The sequence below is a fragment of the Apium graveolens genome, chromosome 7 (assembly GCF_009905375.1).
Source record: "Apium graveolens cultivar Ventura chromosome 7, ASM990537v1, whole genome shotgun sequence".
NCBI lineage: Eukaryota > Viridiplantae > Streptophyta > Magnoliopsida > Apiales > Apiaceae > Apium > Apium graveolens.
The window spans coordinates 100,917,682-100,935,161 of record NC_133653.1 but is presented as its reverse complement, the minus strand read 5'-3'; the positions used below and the strand labels follow the sequence as shown (position 1 = coordinate 100,935,161).

Sequence of the window (17,480 nt, the reverse complement as noted above, 5' to 3'; positions counted from 1 at the left end):
CACACAGTTTCATCATCTCCTCATCAGCATCAGTCTCAGGCAAGCTTTCAGAATCTGAGTCATCATCACTCTCAGAACTTGATGACTCAGTATCAGACTTTATGAAAAGAGCTTTACCCTTGTCTTTCTTTGAGGAAGCTGCTTTGGGGAATTCTTCTTCAGCCTTAAGAGCAACTGTCCTTGACTTTCCTCCTTTCCTCTTGCTTCTTTGTTCCATCTCCAGCTCGTGTGTCTTAAGCATTCCATAGATTTCGTCAAGAGTTGTTTCATCAAGATTGTAGTTGTCTCTTATTGTCGTTGCCTTCAAATCCCAACATTCAGGAAGAGCTAACAGGAACTTAAGGTTTGAATCTTCAAGATCATACTCTTTATCAACCAATGACAAATCATTCAAAAGTTTGACAAATCTATCATATAAATCATTCAATGACTCATTAGTCTTTGAGTCAAAGTGTTCATACTCTTGAGTGAGTATTGTCTTCCTGTTCTTCTTAATTGTGTCAGTTCCCTGACATCTTGTTTCCAGAGCATCCCATATCTCCTTAGCAGTCTTGCAGTTGATTACCCTGTTTGACATTACATTATCAATGGCACTATGCAGTAAGTGTCGTACCTTAGCATCCTTAGCAATTGATGCTATGTCCTCAGCAGTATAATCACTCTTCTCCTTTGGTACGGTCATTGCTGCTTCACCTGCAACTGCAATAGCGAGTTTGGTTGGTTTGTGAGGACCTTCCTTGATTCTATCAAGGTATTCTGGATCTGTTACTTCCAGGAACATGGTCATCCTTACCTTCCATATGGGATATTCAGATGGTCTCAGTATGGGGACTCTGATGGTCTCATACCGACTCTGAATTTGTGTCTTCGGTGGTTCCTCAGTTTTAGTAGGCTTAGTTGGAGTTTCTGTGTCCGACATGATTGTGTTTGGATCTTTAACTGTATGTATGTTAACAGATAGGCTCTGATACCAATTTTTAGGTCACACATACACTGTAGAGGGGGTGAATACAGTGTATAGTACACTCAAATCGAACTTAAAAAACTTAAGTAACAGAAAACAAACTTTATTGAAACAATAAACTCTGTTACAATATGGAACTGTTACCTCTCAGTGATGAACAAATATCACGAGAGCTGCTAGGGTTATATAGAATAATAACTTCGATAATGATAACACTTATAGTGTAAACCCTATGCCTGTGTTTATATACTACACAGTTACAAGATAATCGCTAATTGATATGGAATATAATTCTGCTTCCTAAAATATATCAATCAGATATCTTCTATTCCAAGTATTCCATTCTTCATGGAATTCCTTCTTCATGCATATCTCTTCTTATGTTTATCTCGATCTTCTTTCCTTTAATCAGCTACTGTCCTTATCTGATTGTCCTTCAGCACTTAAGTTCTGATATCTATCTTCTGATGATTATCTCCTGATAATACAAGTACTGATATCCTCAAGTCCTGACTTCCAGTATAAGTACTGATCAACAGTTAAGTACTGATCTATCCTGTTCACACAAGATCTGAAAGCTAAATATAAAACATATTAGTCATGACATTATCAAATATATCTAACATATTCTTTACAGTGATTCGGTTTAACTCTCAATAATCAATACAGAGTCTCATCGAACCATCATTCTTCTTCACAAATAGAACTGGTGCTCCCCAAGGTGAAACACTGGGTCTAATAAAACCCTTATCAAGTAACTCCTTCAGCTGTCCTTTCAGCTCTTGTAGCTCTAACAGAGCCATTCTTTAAGGTGCCTTAGAAATAGGTTGTGCATCTGGTAACAAATTGATAGAAAATTCCACCTCTCTTTCTGGAGGAAGACCCTCCAAATCCTCGGGAAATACATCTGAAAACTCACGAACAACAAGAACATCTTCTAAGTCTGGCTGCACCTTGGACGTGTCAATCACATGAGCCAAAAATCCTTCACATCCATGAGCAATCATCTTCTTAGCCTTGATGTCCGAAATGAATTTTCCACAACCACTAGGCTTCGAACCCTGAAACTCGAACTCGGAAGAATTAGGGTCGCCAAAAATTAATCTTTTTCCTGGACAATCAATTGTAGCTTTGTGTCGCTCTAGCCAATCCATCCCCAGTATGATATCAAAGTCCCTCATCTGAATAGGTAAGAGATCTACAAGTAGTTCTCTGTCGTCTACTCTAACTACACAATCAAGATACTGAGAATTCACAAGTATAGTTACACCAATACGAGTGCCAACAGAAAAATCCGATAAAAGTGCAGTAAATGCAATGTCTAAGTGTTTAGCATAAGTTGTAGAGACAAATGAATGAGTAGCTCCAGTATCAAATAAGACTATAACATTTCCATTACCGATAGAAAGTGAACCTGAAATGGTACCTGGAGTACTTGCAGTATCTTTTGCAGTGATAGAAAACACATGACCGGAAGTCTTCTGGTTGCTTTTCTCTCCCTGATCCTTACGATCCCAAAGCTTCTTTGGTGGCATCTGACAGTCTCGAACAGTGTGACCCTTCTTTCCACAATTGAAACATGCTCTAGTAGCCCAATAGCAAGTGCTTCCTCCACGCATCTTTCCACAATGCTCACACTTAGATGCTTCCTTATTTCCAGCTTGGTTAAAAGACCTCTTTTGCTTATTTCCTTGATTTCCATTCTTTTGCTGAAAACTCCAGGTATTATACCTCTGATCGTTTGGTTTGAATCCACCTGAAGACCCGCCATTTTTCTGAAATCCATGTCGACGCTCAGAAAAGTCATCTTCTCTTTTTCTTTTCTGACTTTGCATGTCTCATTTCTTGAGAAAGTCAGCCTGATGAAGCTCTTGATCTCAAGCACTGTCAACCAAGGTATCCATAGATGTATAGCGGTTAGAGATGATATGGTTGTAGAAGGAATTCTTCAACGCCCACTTAAACCTCATGATTTTATCCGCTTCTGACCCAGCCACAGATCTTGCATAACCAGCTAACCTCTGAAATCTGAATTGAAAGTCTGCCACCGACTCATCATCTCTCTGAGTAATACTCTGATACTCCCTTACATATTCATCACGTATACTGGCTGGAAAGTACCTCTGGTCAAACTGAGTTTTGAATACCTGCCAAGTAAGAGTATTTTCATAGCCAGGTGCATGTGAGGCCACCACAGACTTCCACCAAGTATTAGCATCCCCCTCAAGATGATAAGTAGCAAATCGAGCCTTTTACACCTCTGAACACTCCAAGACCCTGGAAATTTTCTCCATGTGATCTATCCAAGTTTCATCATCCATGGGAGTCTTGGCCACCTTAAAACAGTTGGGTCTTTGCTTCATAAAACGATCAAACATAGTTTGACCATCTCGATTTTGCCCGTCAGCAGTGAGATTTTGTCCACGTTGAACTTCCAGCAGCATCTCCATAAAAGTACTCCTATCCATAACAAGATGTTGATTATCATTCCCCCCAGTATTTTGACTACTGCTACCTCTTGCCATCCTGCACAAAATTTTATGAGTGCACAAACACATATATCAAAAAATCATATCCAAAATCTTAAATCTACCCGTATGAAGTCAACCCAAAACTCACAGGTCAAATCCTAAAGGACAGTCTACAAGAACTATAACCTAAGCTCTGATACCATATGTGACAACCCGAGACAAATCCCGAGCCTTTTTCGAAAATCGGGTTAAATCCCGATTACGAGTCCGAAATAAGCCGAAGCATACTGTCCCGAGTGTAGCCAACTTGGGTTACGACAAGCCCACCACAGACCCCCAAAAGATCATGATTTGTTGGTGCACATAGTGGTAATACTTTGCCTTATAAACTGAACAGAAGTCCCAAATCTCCTCGATGTGGGACTGGGGTGTTACCAACTCCCCCACTTAAACTCCTGACGTCCTCGTCAGGCTTGAACAGACAGCCCATAGGGCCAAGATTGTACCTCTCTAGCCATTATGGGATAATACTGGCTGGCTTCGTGTTCCCACCTCCGGACCTTTTGCCATTATGGGATAATACCACCAGCCTTCGTGTCCCCACCTCCGGCAACTGATGCATCAAACTTTCGAAAGTCGGCTCTGATACCAACGTTGTAACACCCCACTTAAACAAGTAGATGCTACAAAAGCTAAGTTTTATTTATTAATGAAAGCAAAACAAGCTAAACATAATTTATTAAACTAATAAAAGTTCAAAATCTTCAAAATAAAGTTCTCTAACAAGATCCAAAATAATATGGAATAAAACATGTCCTTGACTTTATTTTCAACTAGATAACAAGCTAAAATCTGGGCATCACTCATCTCACCCCCGCTTTACGCCTGACTACCTGTGGAAAGAAACAAATACGGGTGACCCAAATGCCCTGTACGAATATATCTTTAAAATGTAAACTAAATGGGTACTCTTCATATAAATAATTAGCCAAGAAGAAAGGAAATATGACAGTTAACGAAGCAAACTAATCAGATAAATCAAATAAATGGTTGAGAACAAGTAAGGTGGGTACTAATAAGGGCATCTTATAAAACCTCTGCTTGCTAGTAAACACCGAGCAAAGCACAATGCAAACAGTTCCTTCTCCGGTTATCCACAAGAAGGATAAGATGAAATGTATAAAACATTTCCCCAAACAAATAAAATGATCATGATCTTAATCATGCCTCATACCCCAGAGACATGCTCGTATACTCACAATACTGATACGAGTTAGTCCCGAGAGCACCAAAGACTGCAAAAACTCCATGTGTCTCGTCTGTGATTTACCCACACAGATAAGTTTAAGAGCCCTAACAAAAAGGTTATAAAGTTGGTTTCCATGTAAGAATGAGATGGATCCAATAAATAAACAAAGAGTCAGCTATAATCTCAAGGAAAATATATGACGGAGGGGTATACAAGTTGTAGAAAAAAGTCACAGTTTATAGAAATATAACTGAGGAGTATAATGAAAAATGTATAGAATTTAATAAAAAGAAAGGGAATAGATATCCGTACCTGGAATCAATCTAGAATATTTAATAATGCTGACACAACTCCAATTCAATCTCCAAATCAATCTATATTAAAAAAAATACATTTATAAATAGATGCTTACTATCTTTCCAAATGCTTAGCAATATAAAAAGATAATTATATATGCATGCTCATGTTGTGACAATGACTTCATATTAATAATACTTAATTAAACATGTAAAGTAATAACTAAATAGTTTATAAAAACAATTTCATATATTTGTAAATTTTGTAACAGTGACAATAAAGTATAAGAATTTTAGCATAACACTAAAATGCAATTATTACCTTTAAAGGAAAATGCAACATAATAATAATAATTATAACCACAATAATTATATGACTAAACTAATTATTTAATAATAAAATTCTATAAATCTTAATTAATAAATGAGATTATCATGTACTTTAACACATGCATAATTATAATTAAACTAATGCCTCATATTTCATCAGTTAATATAATTAGTTAACACCAATTTATTTTTACACAATTTCCTTATAACTTAAGAGATAAAATAAAATTATAATTAATCATATACTAGAATGGTACTCAATTAATCACGATATCATGAATTTACCAAAATTTATACTATTAAAACTCACCTACTTAATATGAATAAATAATTTATAAAAGAAGTACATATATTCATATTGTTACAAATTTGATGAAATCATAAGTATTGATTCAAATAATTAAATTATGACTTACTTTATACATTTAAAATAGAAACTTAAAATTTTATTTTTATTTTTACATTCAAAATCTATGTTACACGTAAACAAATGATATCTTAGTAACAATATACACATCCATCAAATCAAATATATCACTTAATCTGAATAAGGAACAAATGGCCAAATTTATAAAAATAGATCATGTTATCAGTTTATTAGCAACACATGTGATCAATACACCTTCTCACCATAACTATATTATGTACTGATAAATCATTCAAAACTCACTAAAATGCACTAAAACTACACATAAATTATAACATGAGGATGATAACAACTAACTAATCTGGTACATGCTAAAAAAATATAATAATAAATATGAAAAGTTAACTATTTATACATGTCTAAATATAAATAAAAATAAAGAGTAGTTGCACACCTTTATATATATAGTCAGGACTAAATGCATGGACTGGATATTGAATAACATGCACTGTTAAGCTGCCAAACCCAACACATTTGATAAGAATTCTAAAGACAAAGTGACCAATTAATCTCCCCCAGACAAGATGATAGATTATCATGCTATGCTAGACCACAACCTCCTGGGTATCCACTCTTGATTTTCAACTCGCTGTAAGCTATGTATAAGTGTATGTTGTTCTACAACTAATATATATCATTTTTATTTGTGGAATTATATGACATAAGTTGTGTACATGACACTAGAGTGCAAATCTATTTATATAACAAGTGACTCCATGACTTATAACTAATGCCCACTAGTTTCTCCCCGTCCAGGTAAAATAACTTTTTATCCGTCTTATCATGTAACTTTCAAATTTTAAAAACTAACTGATATCTTAAGAATTCAAATTGTAGATAAATAGTTATCTAAGTTAAATAATATCCATAATTCTAAATTCTAAACTTTACTAATAAATTATCTACTAATTAATGCACCAGATAATGCACCAAAATAAAATATGGGGTATTATAGACCAGTTCTGCCTCCATCACCAAAATACACTCCCTAAATCGCATTGACTTCCCCTTAACATAGTGACCTTGATGATTCTTCATCACCATGCCAACAGAAAATGAGTTCTCCCCTGCATACACTGAAGCATCCACGTTAACCTTGAGTTCTCCATCTTTAGACGGGCACCATTTGATTTCTTCCTGATTTAATCTCAAATTTGTACTTTGTGCAATGGAGAGATGCTTTCTCTGAGCCAACTGCCATTTTGAGATTTGTTTCGAACTCCACTGCATTGCAGCCTCAGGTGTCAACAGTTTTTCTTCAAAAATTTTCTAATTTCTCGCAAACCATACAACCCATAGAATTTTGGCTATCCTCACTAAGCTGTCTCCTGACTCCGTACTCAACTTCCCAAGTAGCCGCTCAGAAATATACTCTACTTCGCTCATATCATTTGAAATCCCTACTGGCTGCCAACAAGCTCTTGCAAAACCACAGTCGTAGAATAAGTGACACATGTCTTCTACTTCCCCTACACACATGGTACAACCAATTGGCACTGGAACCCCTCTTCCCCTTCTTAAAATTCGAACAGCGATGTTGTTGCGACATAATCTCTAGAGAAATTTTTTTATTCGATGGGGGACTTCTACTCGCCAGATTGTATTCCAACCTTTTGATTCTTGAACCTTACCATCACCTATATGGTTTTTATGCCATTGTTGATAACCCGATTTCACAGTGTACTGTCCATCTTTAGTATGGACCCAGACCAGCCTGTCTTTAGCACCCTTCCGTGGAATTAGAGTATTCAGAATGAGATCAGCATCCTCCCAGTCGAAATGTGATCTAACCTTAGTTTCATCCCAATCAAGCCCATTCTCTTGAAAATATTCACAGACCTTAGAGTTTAAAGTTACGCTACTGCACCCTTCTTGATCAACACAAAATTATTCTTTCCCTCTCAACCATCTGTTCTTGCTAATGCATATCGATCTTCCATCGCGTATCACCCATCTCAAACCCCTTTTTAATTCCTCTTTTGCTTCCCAGATGCCCGACCAAGTTTAACTAGGTCCTCCCGTTCTTGTAGCTTGCAGTAGATGACTATCAGAATAATATTTTACCTTCAACACTCGAGAAACTAGGGCCTCCAATTTTTTAATCAAGATCCAACATTATTTACCCGGAAGTGCTAAGTTGAAACCGTGAAGGTCCCTAAATCCTAAGCCTCCCCTATTTTTTGACACACTCATCCTAGTCCAAGCTAGCCAGTGCATGCCGTTCTTAGCAGACGAGTTCGACCTCCACAAATAGGCATTCATTAACCTTTCAATTTCCTGGAAAAGCGTTCTTGGAATCAGAAAGCAAGACATAGTATAGGCTGGTAGTGCTTGGGCAACGTTTTTTAACATTACTGTAGCCCGAGACAACAGTTTAGATTCCCAACTTTGTATGCGCTCAAACACCTTATCCTTTAAGTATCTAAACACCACTTTCTTTGATCTACCAATGAGGGATGGGGCAATCCTAAATACCGACTGCCACCTATATCGTTAAAAACTCCCATGACTTTCTAAGCTTACCTAATTTCTAAGCTTACCTCTTCGTACATTAGAACTGAAAAACACTGCTGATTTTTGAAATTTACTGCCTGGCCAGAGAATGCTTCGTATGAGTTCAATAGCTCCTTGACTGAATTAGACTCCTCGGCTATAGCCTTGAAGAAAAAAAACTATCATCTGCAAATAATAGATGAGTAATCGATGGTGCTGATCTGCAAACACGATATCCATAAATTTGAGCAGTTCCAGCAGCATTTCTAAGCGACATTGAGACCCCTTCTACACATAGTAAAAATAAATAGGGAGATAGTGGATCTCCTTGACGGAGTCCTCTATTCGGAATAATAGGTGTTAAGTGGCATTTATGTACACTTAGAATGCTCTATAAAGCCTTGAATTGATATTTTGTACTCGAGTTATTTGTGTATCTGATGTATTTTTTGTAGTGTTTTTGTATTTTAGGCATAAATAATAGAATCAGGAGATTTAGCATTATTTCGGTGCTAAATTGGTGTTAGGATGGTGCTTAGGATCATTGCTCGAGGATTGTCATCTCAAACCATGCAAGGAAACAAGAAAAAAAAGATCTTCCAGAAATGCAGCGCGCCCGCGCTGGTGAAGCGCGCGGCCACGCCAGGTTGATTTCCAGGATTCCTGTTTCTACTACAATTCTGATTTTCTGGACTTTTAATCTGCATGGGCTGCTATATAATGACAACTTAAGGTCGTTTTTCAATAACAAGACGTACCAGAGCTTAAGGAAAAGGCGTAAGAAGACCGTATAGTACAATTCAACCAAGGCAAAGAGGATCTAGTTTATTCTTATGATTCTTTGTTTCAAGTTGTAATCTTGGATACTAGTTTTCTTATTTGTAAGCCAATACATCTTGTTACGTACTTGGTTTATTATTTATTCAGTATAAAGACTACATTTATTATACCATTGCTTTCATCGGAACCAACGTTGATGATGAGTCCGATTATGGGCTAATCATTATCGTGGGGTTTTAGCGGATTTACTTATGGATTTCTTTAGTTAATTTGTTTCAATACCTTAGTGTGTGGTGATTGTATGATATCCTAGTATTGGTTTTGCTTATTCGTCTTATGAGCGTCGCGAACTTATAAGATAGCGTGTTAATCTCTAATGAAGCGAAAGTGAATTTAGGGGTTTAGAACTTGCCATGCTAGCATAGGTTCATGTATTTGATATGCATGATTTGTAGGTAATTTTAACCATCTTACTTTCCCTATGTAATCATGATTGATAACTTGTGCGTTAAACCGTTATGTTGTCAAATTCTATAGACATATAGGGTCTCAATATAATTGGGTAATATGTCTAAGAGGGATGAGATGCCTCTTAATTTGCTTCTCGAGGTTGAAGTCTTCGATATTTGGGAAATTGACTTCATGGGACCATTTGTCTCATCTTGCAATAATCAGTATATCTTGTTGGCGATTGATTATATTTTGAAATGGGTTGAAGTCAAGGCTTTGCCAACAAATGATGCAATGGTAGTGCTAAATTTTTTCCATAAGCAGATATTCACAAGGTTTGGGACTCCAGGAGTTATAATCAGTGATGAAGGATCGCATTTATGCAATCGCAAGTTCACTGCTTTGATGCAAAGATATAATGTGAATCATCGCATTGCTACAGCCTACCATCTCAGACTAATGGTCAAGCTGAGGTGTCTAGCAGAGAGATCAAGCGTATTCTAGAAAAAGTTGTGTGTCCATCAAGGAAGGATTGGTCTTTGAAGTTAGATGAAGCTGTTTGGGCGTATCGAACAGGATATAAGACTCCGCTACGCATGTCATCGTTTCAGTTGGTTTATGGTAAGGGGTGTCATTTGCCTGTGGAGCTCGAGCATAAAACATATTGGGCTTTGAAGAAGTTAAACCTTGATTTGGATGCAGCTGATAAGAAAAGAATGCTTCAATTGAATGAACTAAACGAGTTTCGGCTTCAAGCATATGAAACAATTAAATGTATAAGGAGAAAGTCAAAAGGTGGCACGATAGTGGTCTAGTGCTCAAATCATTTGTGCCAGGACAACAAGTTCTTTTGTTTAACACTCGTCTCCGTCTTTTTCCTGAAAAGTTGAAGTCGAGGTGGTCAGGGCCGTTTATTAACAAAACTGTGTTTCCACATGGAGCGGTGGAGATTTTTGAGAATGATCCAGGCCAAGCATTCAAGGTGAATGGACAGAGGTTGAAGCATTACTATGGGGATACGGCAAACCGTGAGGTGGTTAGTGCCGTTTTATTGTCTACTTGATCTCGAGTTTCTACGTCAAGCTAACGACGTAAAGCAAGCGCTTCTTGGGAGGCAACCCAATTTTGTTGTACATTAGTAGATAGAGGAAGAAGAAAGCAAGGAGAAAAACATAAAAAAAATCAGAATAAATAATAAATTGAAGTGCCAACTACAGTAGCACGGCGCGCTGAGAAGCGGGGCGGCCGCGCTGGTTTTCCAGTAACACGGCGCGCCCGCGCTGAGAAGCGGGACGGCCGCGCTGGTTTTCCAGTAGCACGGCGTGCCCGCGCTGAGAAGCGGGGCGGCCGCGCTGCATCTCTGTAGTCGAAAAAAATAGCAAAATAAACAGAAAATCGGGAATTTGAATACAAAATCAATTCCTACCCGAATTTCCCTCCTCTACTTCCCATAATTTCTATTCCAAATCAATTCCATTACCCCCATTACTCCCACTAATCTGACTTCTTTTCTATAACCAATTATATTCCCAAATTCATATATATACATACACTTATACACAAACTTCTGCATCACTTCTCAAATTCTCTAACACACAAATCTTTCTTATACACTTCTATTCTCTCAAACTTATTCACTTTCAATGGCACCCAAAAAAGATAACGAACCCAAGTTAGCAGCAGCACCACTGATTCTTTGAGTGTGGGTGGTGTGAGGCCTAGGTTTTCAACTCTGGAGGCTGAGGCGGAGTATGCAAGGCTGCTTTCGAAGCCCATAGCCAAGGAGACAGGTTTTCTGCCATCGGGGAGGGATGGTAAGTTGCTGGAGATGATTATGGAGATGGGGTGGATTGCTTTTTGTTAGGCACCCGCTGCGGTACCTTTGAGTGTGGTTCACGAGTTCTGTGCAAATGCTAAGGCGGAGAAGAACGGTTTTACTGTGGTTAGGGGGTTGACGGTGGACTATAGTGCTGAGGCGATTCGGAGGGTGATTGAGCAGCCCGAGAGACGGCCAGAGCAGGAGAATTGGAATAAGAAGACGTGGGATGATTTTAACTTGGATTTGATCGTTACTACCCTATGTGTGCCTGAGACTCATTGGAAGTTCAAGAAGGGCACAAACGAGTATGCTACTTTCTCTGCCTCGTGCATGAACAGGTTTGCACGTGCATGGAATTCCTTTATTTGTGCCAACATCATGCCATCTTCTCACGTGCATGATGTTATTGTGGAGCGTGCACGTTTGTTGTGGGGGATTCTTCAGGGAGACTATGTGGATCTCGGGATGGTGATTCATCAGGGTATTTTAAAGTTCTTGCATGGGAGTACTACGAGTTATATACCCTATGCGTCCATTGTGACGAAGTTATGTGTGGCGGTTGGAGTTCATTGGCCCGTACACGAGCAGCTACAGCTTCATAGTGCCCCGATTGATAGTTCGACGCTGTTAAGTATACGGGAGTGATACGATGGGAAGCCCGATCCTAAGGTGCTTGGTTATTCTTCTAACCATCTGCCGGGTGGAAGGCCAGCTCCTCAGGCATATGCTGGTGGCACGATTCAGGCGAGTAGAGCAGCTTTGAAGCTAAGTTGGTGAGGCCGATCTTTTGGGGTCGCAACAGCAGTCACAGCAGCAACAGGAGGAAGCACAAGGCAGTGCTGGTATGAGTTCAGCGCCGTATAATAATATATGAGTAATCGATGATGCTGATCTGCAAACACGATATCCGTGAATTTGAGCAGTTTCAGCAGCATTTCTCAGCGACATTGAGAGCCCTTCTACACATAGTAAAAACAAATAGGGAGATAGTGGATCTCCTTGACGGAGTCCTCTATTCAGAAAAATAGGTGTTAAGTGGCATTTTTGTCCACTTAGAATGCTCTATAAAGGCTTAAATTGATGTTTTGTACTCGAGTTATTTGTGTATTTGATGTGTTTTTGTAGTATTTTTGCATTTCAGACATAAATAAAAGAATCAGGAGATTTAGCATTGTTTCTGTGCTAAATTGGTGTTAGGATGGTGCTCAGGATGATTGCTCGAGGATTGTTATCTTAAACCATGCAAGGAAACAAGAAAAAGAAGATCTTCCAGAAGGTCAGCGCGCCCGTGTTGTGGTAGTGCACGGCCGCGCCGAAGATGCAGATTTGCAGCGCGCTTTCGCTGGAGAAGCGTGCGGCCGCGCCGGGTCGATTTCCAGGAATCCTGTTTCTACTACAATTCTGATTTTATGGACTTCTAATCTGCATGGGCTGCTATATAATGACAACTTAAGGTCGTTTTTCAGTAACAAGACGTACCAGAGGTTAAGGAGAAGGCGTAAGAAGACCGTATAGCACAATTCAACCAAGGCGAAGAGGATCTAGTTTATTCTTGTGATTCTTTATTTTAAGTTATAATCCTGGATGCTAGTTTTCTTATTTTTGAACCTATACATCTTGTTACGTACTTGGTTTATTATTTATTTTAGTATAAAGACTACGTTTATTATACCATACTTTCATCGGAACCCACATTGATGATGAGTCCGATTATGGGCTAATCGTTATCGTGGGGTTCCAGCGGATTTACTTATGGATTCCTTTAGTTAATTTATTTCAATACCTTAGTGTGTGGTGATTGTATGATATCCTAGTATTGGTTGTGCTTATTCGTCTTATGAGCGTCGCGAACTTCTAAGATAGCGTGTTAAGCTCTAATTAAGCGAAAGTGAATTTAGGGGTTTAGAACTTGCCATGCTAGCATAGGTTCATGTATTTGATATGCATGATTTGTAGGTAATTTTAACCATCTTACTTGCCCTATGTAATCATGATAGATAATTATGCGTTAAACCGTTATGTTGTCAAATTCTATAGACATATAGGGTCTCAATATAATTGGTGTCTATTCAGCTTCTATCTCTTTTATGGATGTCTGATAGTAGGGTAATCGTACAACAAAAGTTGGCGTTTATTAGTTTCATGTTGTCTGATTAGTGTCATCACCATTGCATGCTAAGGTTGAGAACAAAGAGGCTATTGAATGAAGTAGTAATGAAGTTAGAATCCCATGTTTGTGTCATATAGTAATCAATCCTTTTAAATCTCTTAGTTAATGTTCTTAAGTATAATCTCTTAGTTAATCGTAGCTATAAACAACCTCAAATTGTTATTCATCTTAGTATTGAATAATAACCATACCAGTGTTGCATAAATGCATTGATTGAAATTAACCTAAACCAGTCTTTGTGGGAACGAACTAGAAATAATTCTATATTACTTGCGATCGCGTATACTTGCGTGAATATTAGCGCGTGTTTGTGTCCAAATAATAGGGCCCATCATGGAGCCTTGAAAATAAATAGAATAGGACACTATCGTTATACATAGCATCATCCATCTAATCCACTTCTCCGAGAAACCCATTCCTTCCATCCCGTGTCTTAGATACTCCCAATGAACTTGATCATATGATTTACTTATATCAAGTTTGAGTATCACTTCCCCTTCCTGACCTTTACTCTTTCGTTTCATACGATGCAATAATTCAAAGGCTAACAGAACATTCAGTGATATTACGACCAGGAACAAAGGCAGACTGATCCTCTGAGATGAGCCCAGGAAGAATCTTCTGAAGTCCGTTGGCCAACACTTTAGCCACTATCTTGTAAAGGACATTACACTGAGCTATTGGTCGCAGGTCTTTACATTCCTCGACATTATTTTTTTTGGAATTAAGACTAGCGTCGAGTCATTAATAAATGCAATAATTCAAAGGCTAATAGAACATTCAGTGATATTACGACCAGGAACAAAGGCAGACTGATCCTCTGAGATGAGCCCAGGAAGAATCTTCTGAAGTCCGTTGGCCAACACTTTAGCCACTATCTTGTAAAGGACATTACACAGAACTATTGGTCACAGGTCTTTACATTCCTCGACATTATTTTTTTTTAGAATTAAGACTAGCGTTGAGTCATTCATATCAGCGGAGAAACTACACTCTTCAAGCCACTGCTGACAGCATTGATGTAACAACCCAAATTCGGGGTCAAGATTTGGTGTCACGAAACAATCTTTACATAAAATAAAAGAATATTCAATTAACCCCTTGAATCCGGATCGTTTACGGGTTATGGTATAAAACAAGATTCTACCCTTCTACAACTTATAATAACTTATTTCCAAGTAAAAATACCTTTGTCCTAATGCTCCTGTCATATTCTTCTAACTTCTTCAACCTCTCGCAGCGGAGATTTCTCTAACTTCTGTTGTCTATCAAAGCTATTCACTTTTATCCTTATTTGATTCTGGCAGAAATAAGAATTTACAAAGCAAGAGTGAGCCAAAAATGCCCAGCAAGTATATAATTTGATTTTCAAGCATTAATACCAAAGGAAAAAAACTTCCGGACAAAATCTTAAAAGAATTTTAAATAATTCTATTTATTTGAGTGAGTTGAGCGAATAAACGTTGGTTGTCACCAGCCTTCAACTATAAGTTCAAAAATGACAAGCGATTCCCCGATTCATCTCCTGAATCAGGGTTTTGTCCGGTTTTAGAATCATAAAACCTTTCGAGAGAGAGAATGCCATTAATGGCGATTAACAACAAATTAGAATGGACACTAGTTCGCATCTATATCCTGCTGATCAGTCAGGATACAATGCAGATCTATACCTACCTGTATAGATCCAGTCGGGTCCCCAAGCACTACGGCCCATCTCAAGGCACCGGTTATGTCCCGGTCCTTAGGGTTAAGTAAAAACTTAATCCCATACATCATCATTATCCAGCCCATGGAGTATTTTGATGTTAAATCCTTTTGAATTCAAAACATCCCAATTCAGGGTTCGCAAATAACCCGAAAGAATGGGTATTTGCTCGAGAGAGCAATCGAATTATAGGAACAATAATGAAAAGAACATGCATAATAAGAGTAATTGCAGCGAAATGTAAAACATTTAACTATTCTGAACTTAGAATAGGAACGAAGAAATAATTGCAGTATTTTAAAAGAAAAATCAGGAATACTTGCCTCGATAAGCTTTAACCACTATTATCGGTTGACTTTTGAATTGCCTTGAACGTTTGGCTTTATCGTCAAACCACTATCCTATTCTGGATACAATCCTATCCATCATGTCCTTCAATTGGAATCTTGTTGAGTCTGATAAATAATCACTAGATTATTCCTAGTCCGACGTCAAATCTCGGGTCTTCCGACTAGGACCTACAGGGTTGAAATACCCTAATTTAGATAATCATCTCGCTTAACATAACACCACCATCTTATTCTACCATACGATTTCGTAACCCAACTCGTATTTATATGTATTATTGAAATACACATAGCAGTTATGGTTTACATCTTCGAAACTCGGTTCGGTATTTATTTTCGAAAAATAAGTATACTCGTCATTTTGAAAACAGGCAATCGATTATTTATAAATCATTTTGTCTCAACCGTAATTAAGTACATATAATATAATTATATATGGTTATTCGACGTCTCCGATAATTACAGGGTACTTTCCCATATTCTTCGGAATTAATTTCCCGAAAATCGGGCAGTGTTTCCTTTGTTTATCGGCCTACCCGTCGAATCAGTTCGATGTCAATCACAATCAACAATCACAATCAACCAATACATAACCAAATTCACCAATCCCAATCACCGATAAGAATTTCGTTATTAACAATTATTTATTATTATTCATTTTCGTTTCAAAATTTGTTTTATAACTAATTTTATTTATTTATAATTTAGGATTCAGAATTAATTCATCACGGCCCACCGTCGACTCGCCGAAACTCATCGTCGACGGCGGTAAAATTCGTCGGTACTCGTTAAATTCGGGTTTCCATACGAATTCCACCGATTTACAATTAATAATTTTTTTCGCATGAATTTTTATTTCACGAATCGCAATAAATAATTTTTGCAGAAAATAATAATATAATAAATAAATTAGTAAAATAAAGAAAATTCTACAACGGTTAAACCCAGCCAATACCAACAGCTTAAACAAGCATACGCAGACACACGCGCCGAAGTGCGCGGCTCACGCACACCGCACATAGCCGGCTGCCACGCCGGAAAAACGCGGCGGCAACCGGAATTAGGGGAAACAGGGGGACTACAGCAGCACACAAACACAGATACACACACAACACACGCACGCATAACACACGCACACAAACACATACTAAACCCACACACACACACTATACACTCAATACACCCACACAACTGCATATAGAACCAAGTCAGAACAGAGGCAAGGCGGGAACAGGGATACAAGCCCATCACCGGAATCAAAAATGAAGCAAAGGAAACAAAACTTACCAAGAACGGGGGATTTAGGTGGGGGAAAAGAAAAGAGAGAGATAATCGAGAGGATAGATTGAGAGAAAGGAGAGGAGAGAGATCGATTGAGAGAGGGATCGAAGAGAGAGATTATCCGAGAGATTGAAACCCGAGAGAGAGTAATGTGCAGGAAAGGGGGGGTGCAGGGGTTTTGTTAAATAAAAATTTTTCTTCTTTATTTTAGTTCTGTTGTTATCCGGTCTCGTCCTGAATCGCGAATGTTTTATTACGTATCGCGTGCAATAATTCATCGTAAATATATAAAATAATTCAAAATAATTTTAAATATTTCTTAAAATCTCCAAATATTGAAAATTAATAAAATAACATTTTAAGACATTTTTAAATCGCAAATCAGTCCCGCATTTAACAATTTAACGAATAAATGTGTAGGTGAATAAAAGCCAAAAAGTTGCCGGAATAATTTTAAAACTCTCGAAATATATAAAAGTTAATAAAATATAATTTTCATGATTTTTGAAATATTCTGGAATTAAATACTGATTTTACAATTCAATGAAGTCAGAAAATCATTTAAAAATAAAATATTGATTTCTAAATTTTATAAACCCCTAAAAATAATAAATAAAATTATAGAACAACAAAAATAGTTTTAGAAATAATTTTAACATTTATACGAATAAATATTCAATAAAATTACTTTAAAAATG

The 17,480-nt window shown here is 37.6% G+C and overlaps 1 protein-coding gene across 1 annotated transcript; it reads right to left on the bottom strand.

Moving 5' to 3' along the window:
- Nucleotides 1-1,770: 1,770 nt before the first annotated feature.
- On the bottom strand, nucleotides 1,771-2,799 carry LOC141673909 (uncharacterized). The gene has a single exon (XM_074480637.1). The coding sequence runs from the start codon at nucleotides 2,797-2,799 to the stop codon at nucleotides 1,771-1,773; it is 1,029 nt and encodes a 342-aa protein (XP_074336738.1).
- Between the last annotated feature and the right edge of the window lie 14,681 nt (nucleotides 2,800-17,480).

What these genes read in the sequence shown, in the direction of transcription:
- LOC141673909 (XM_074480637.1), bottom strand. Translation starts at nt 2,799, where the DNA reads ATGCAAAGTCAGAAAAGAAAAAGAGAAGATGACTTTTCTGAGCGTCGA.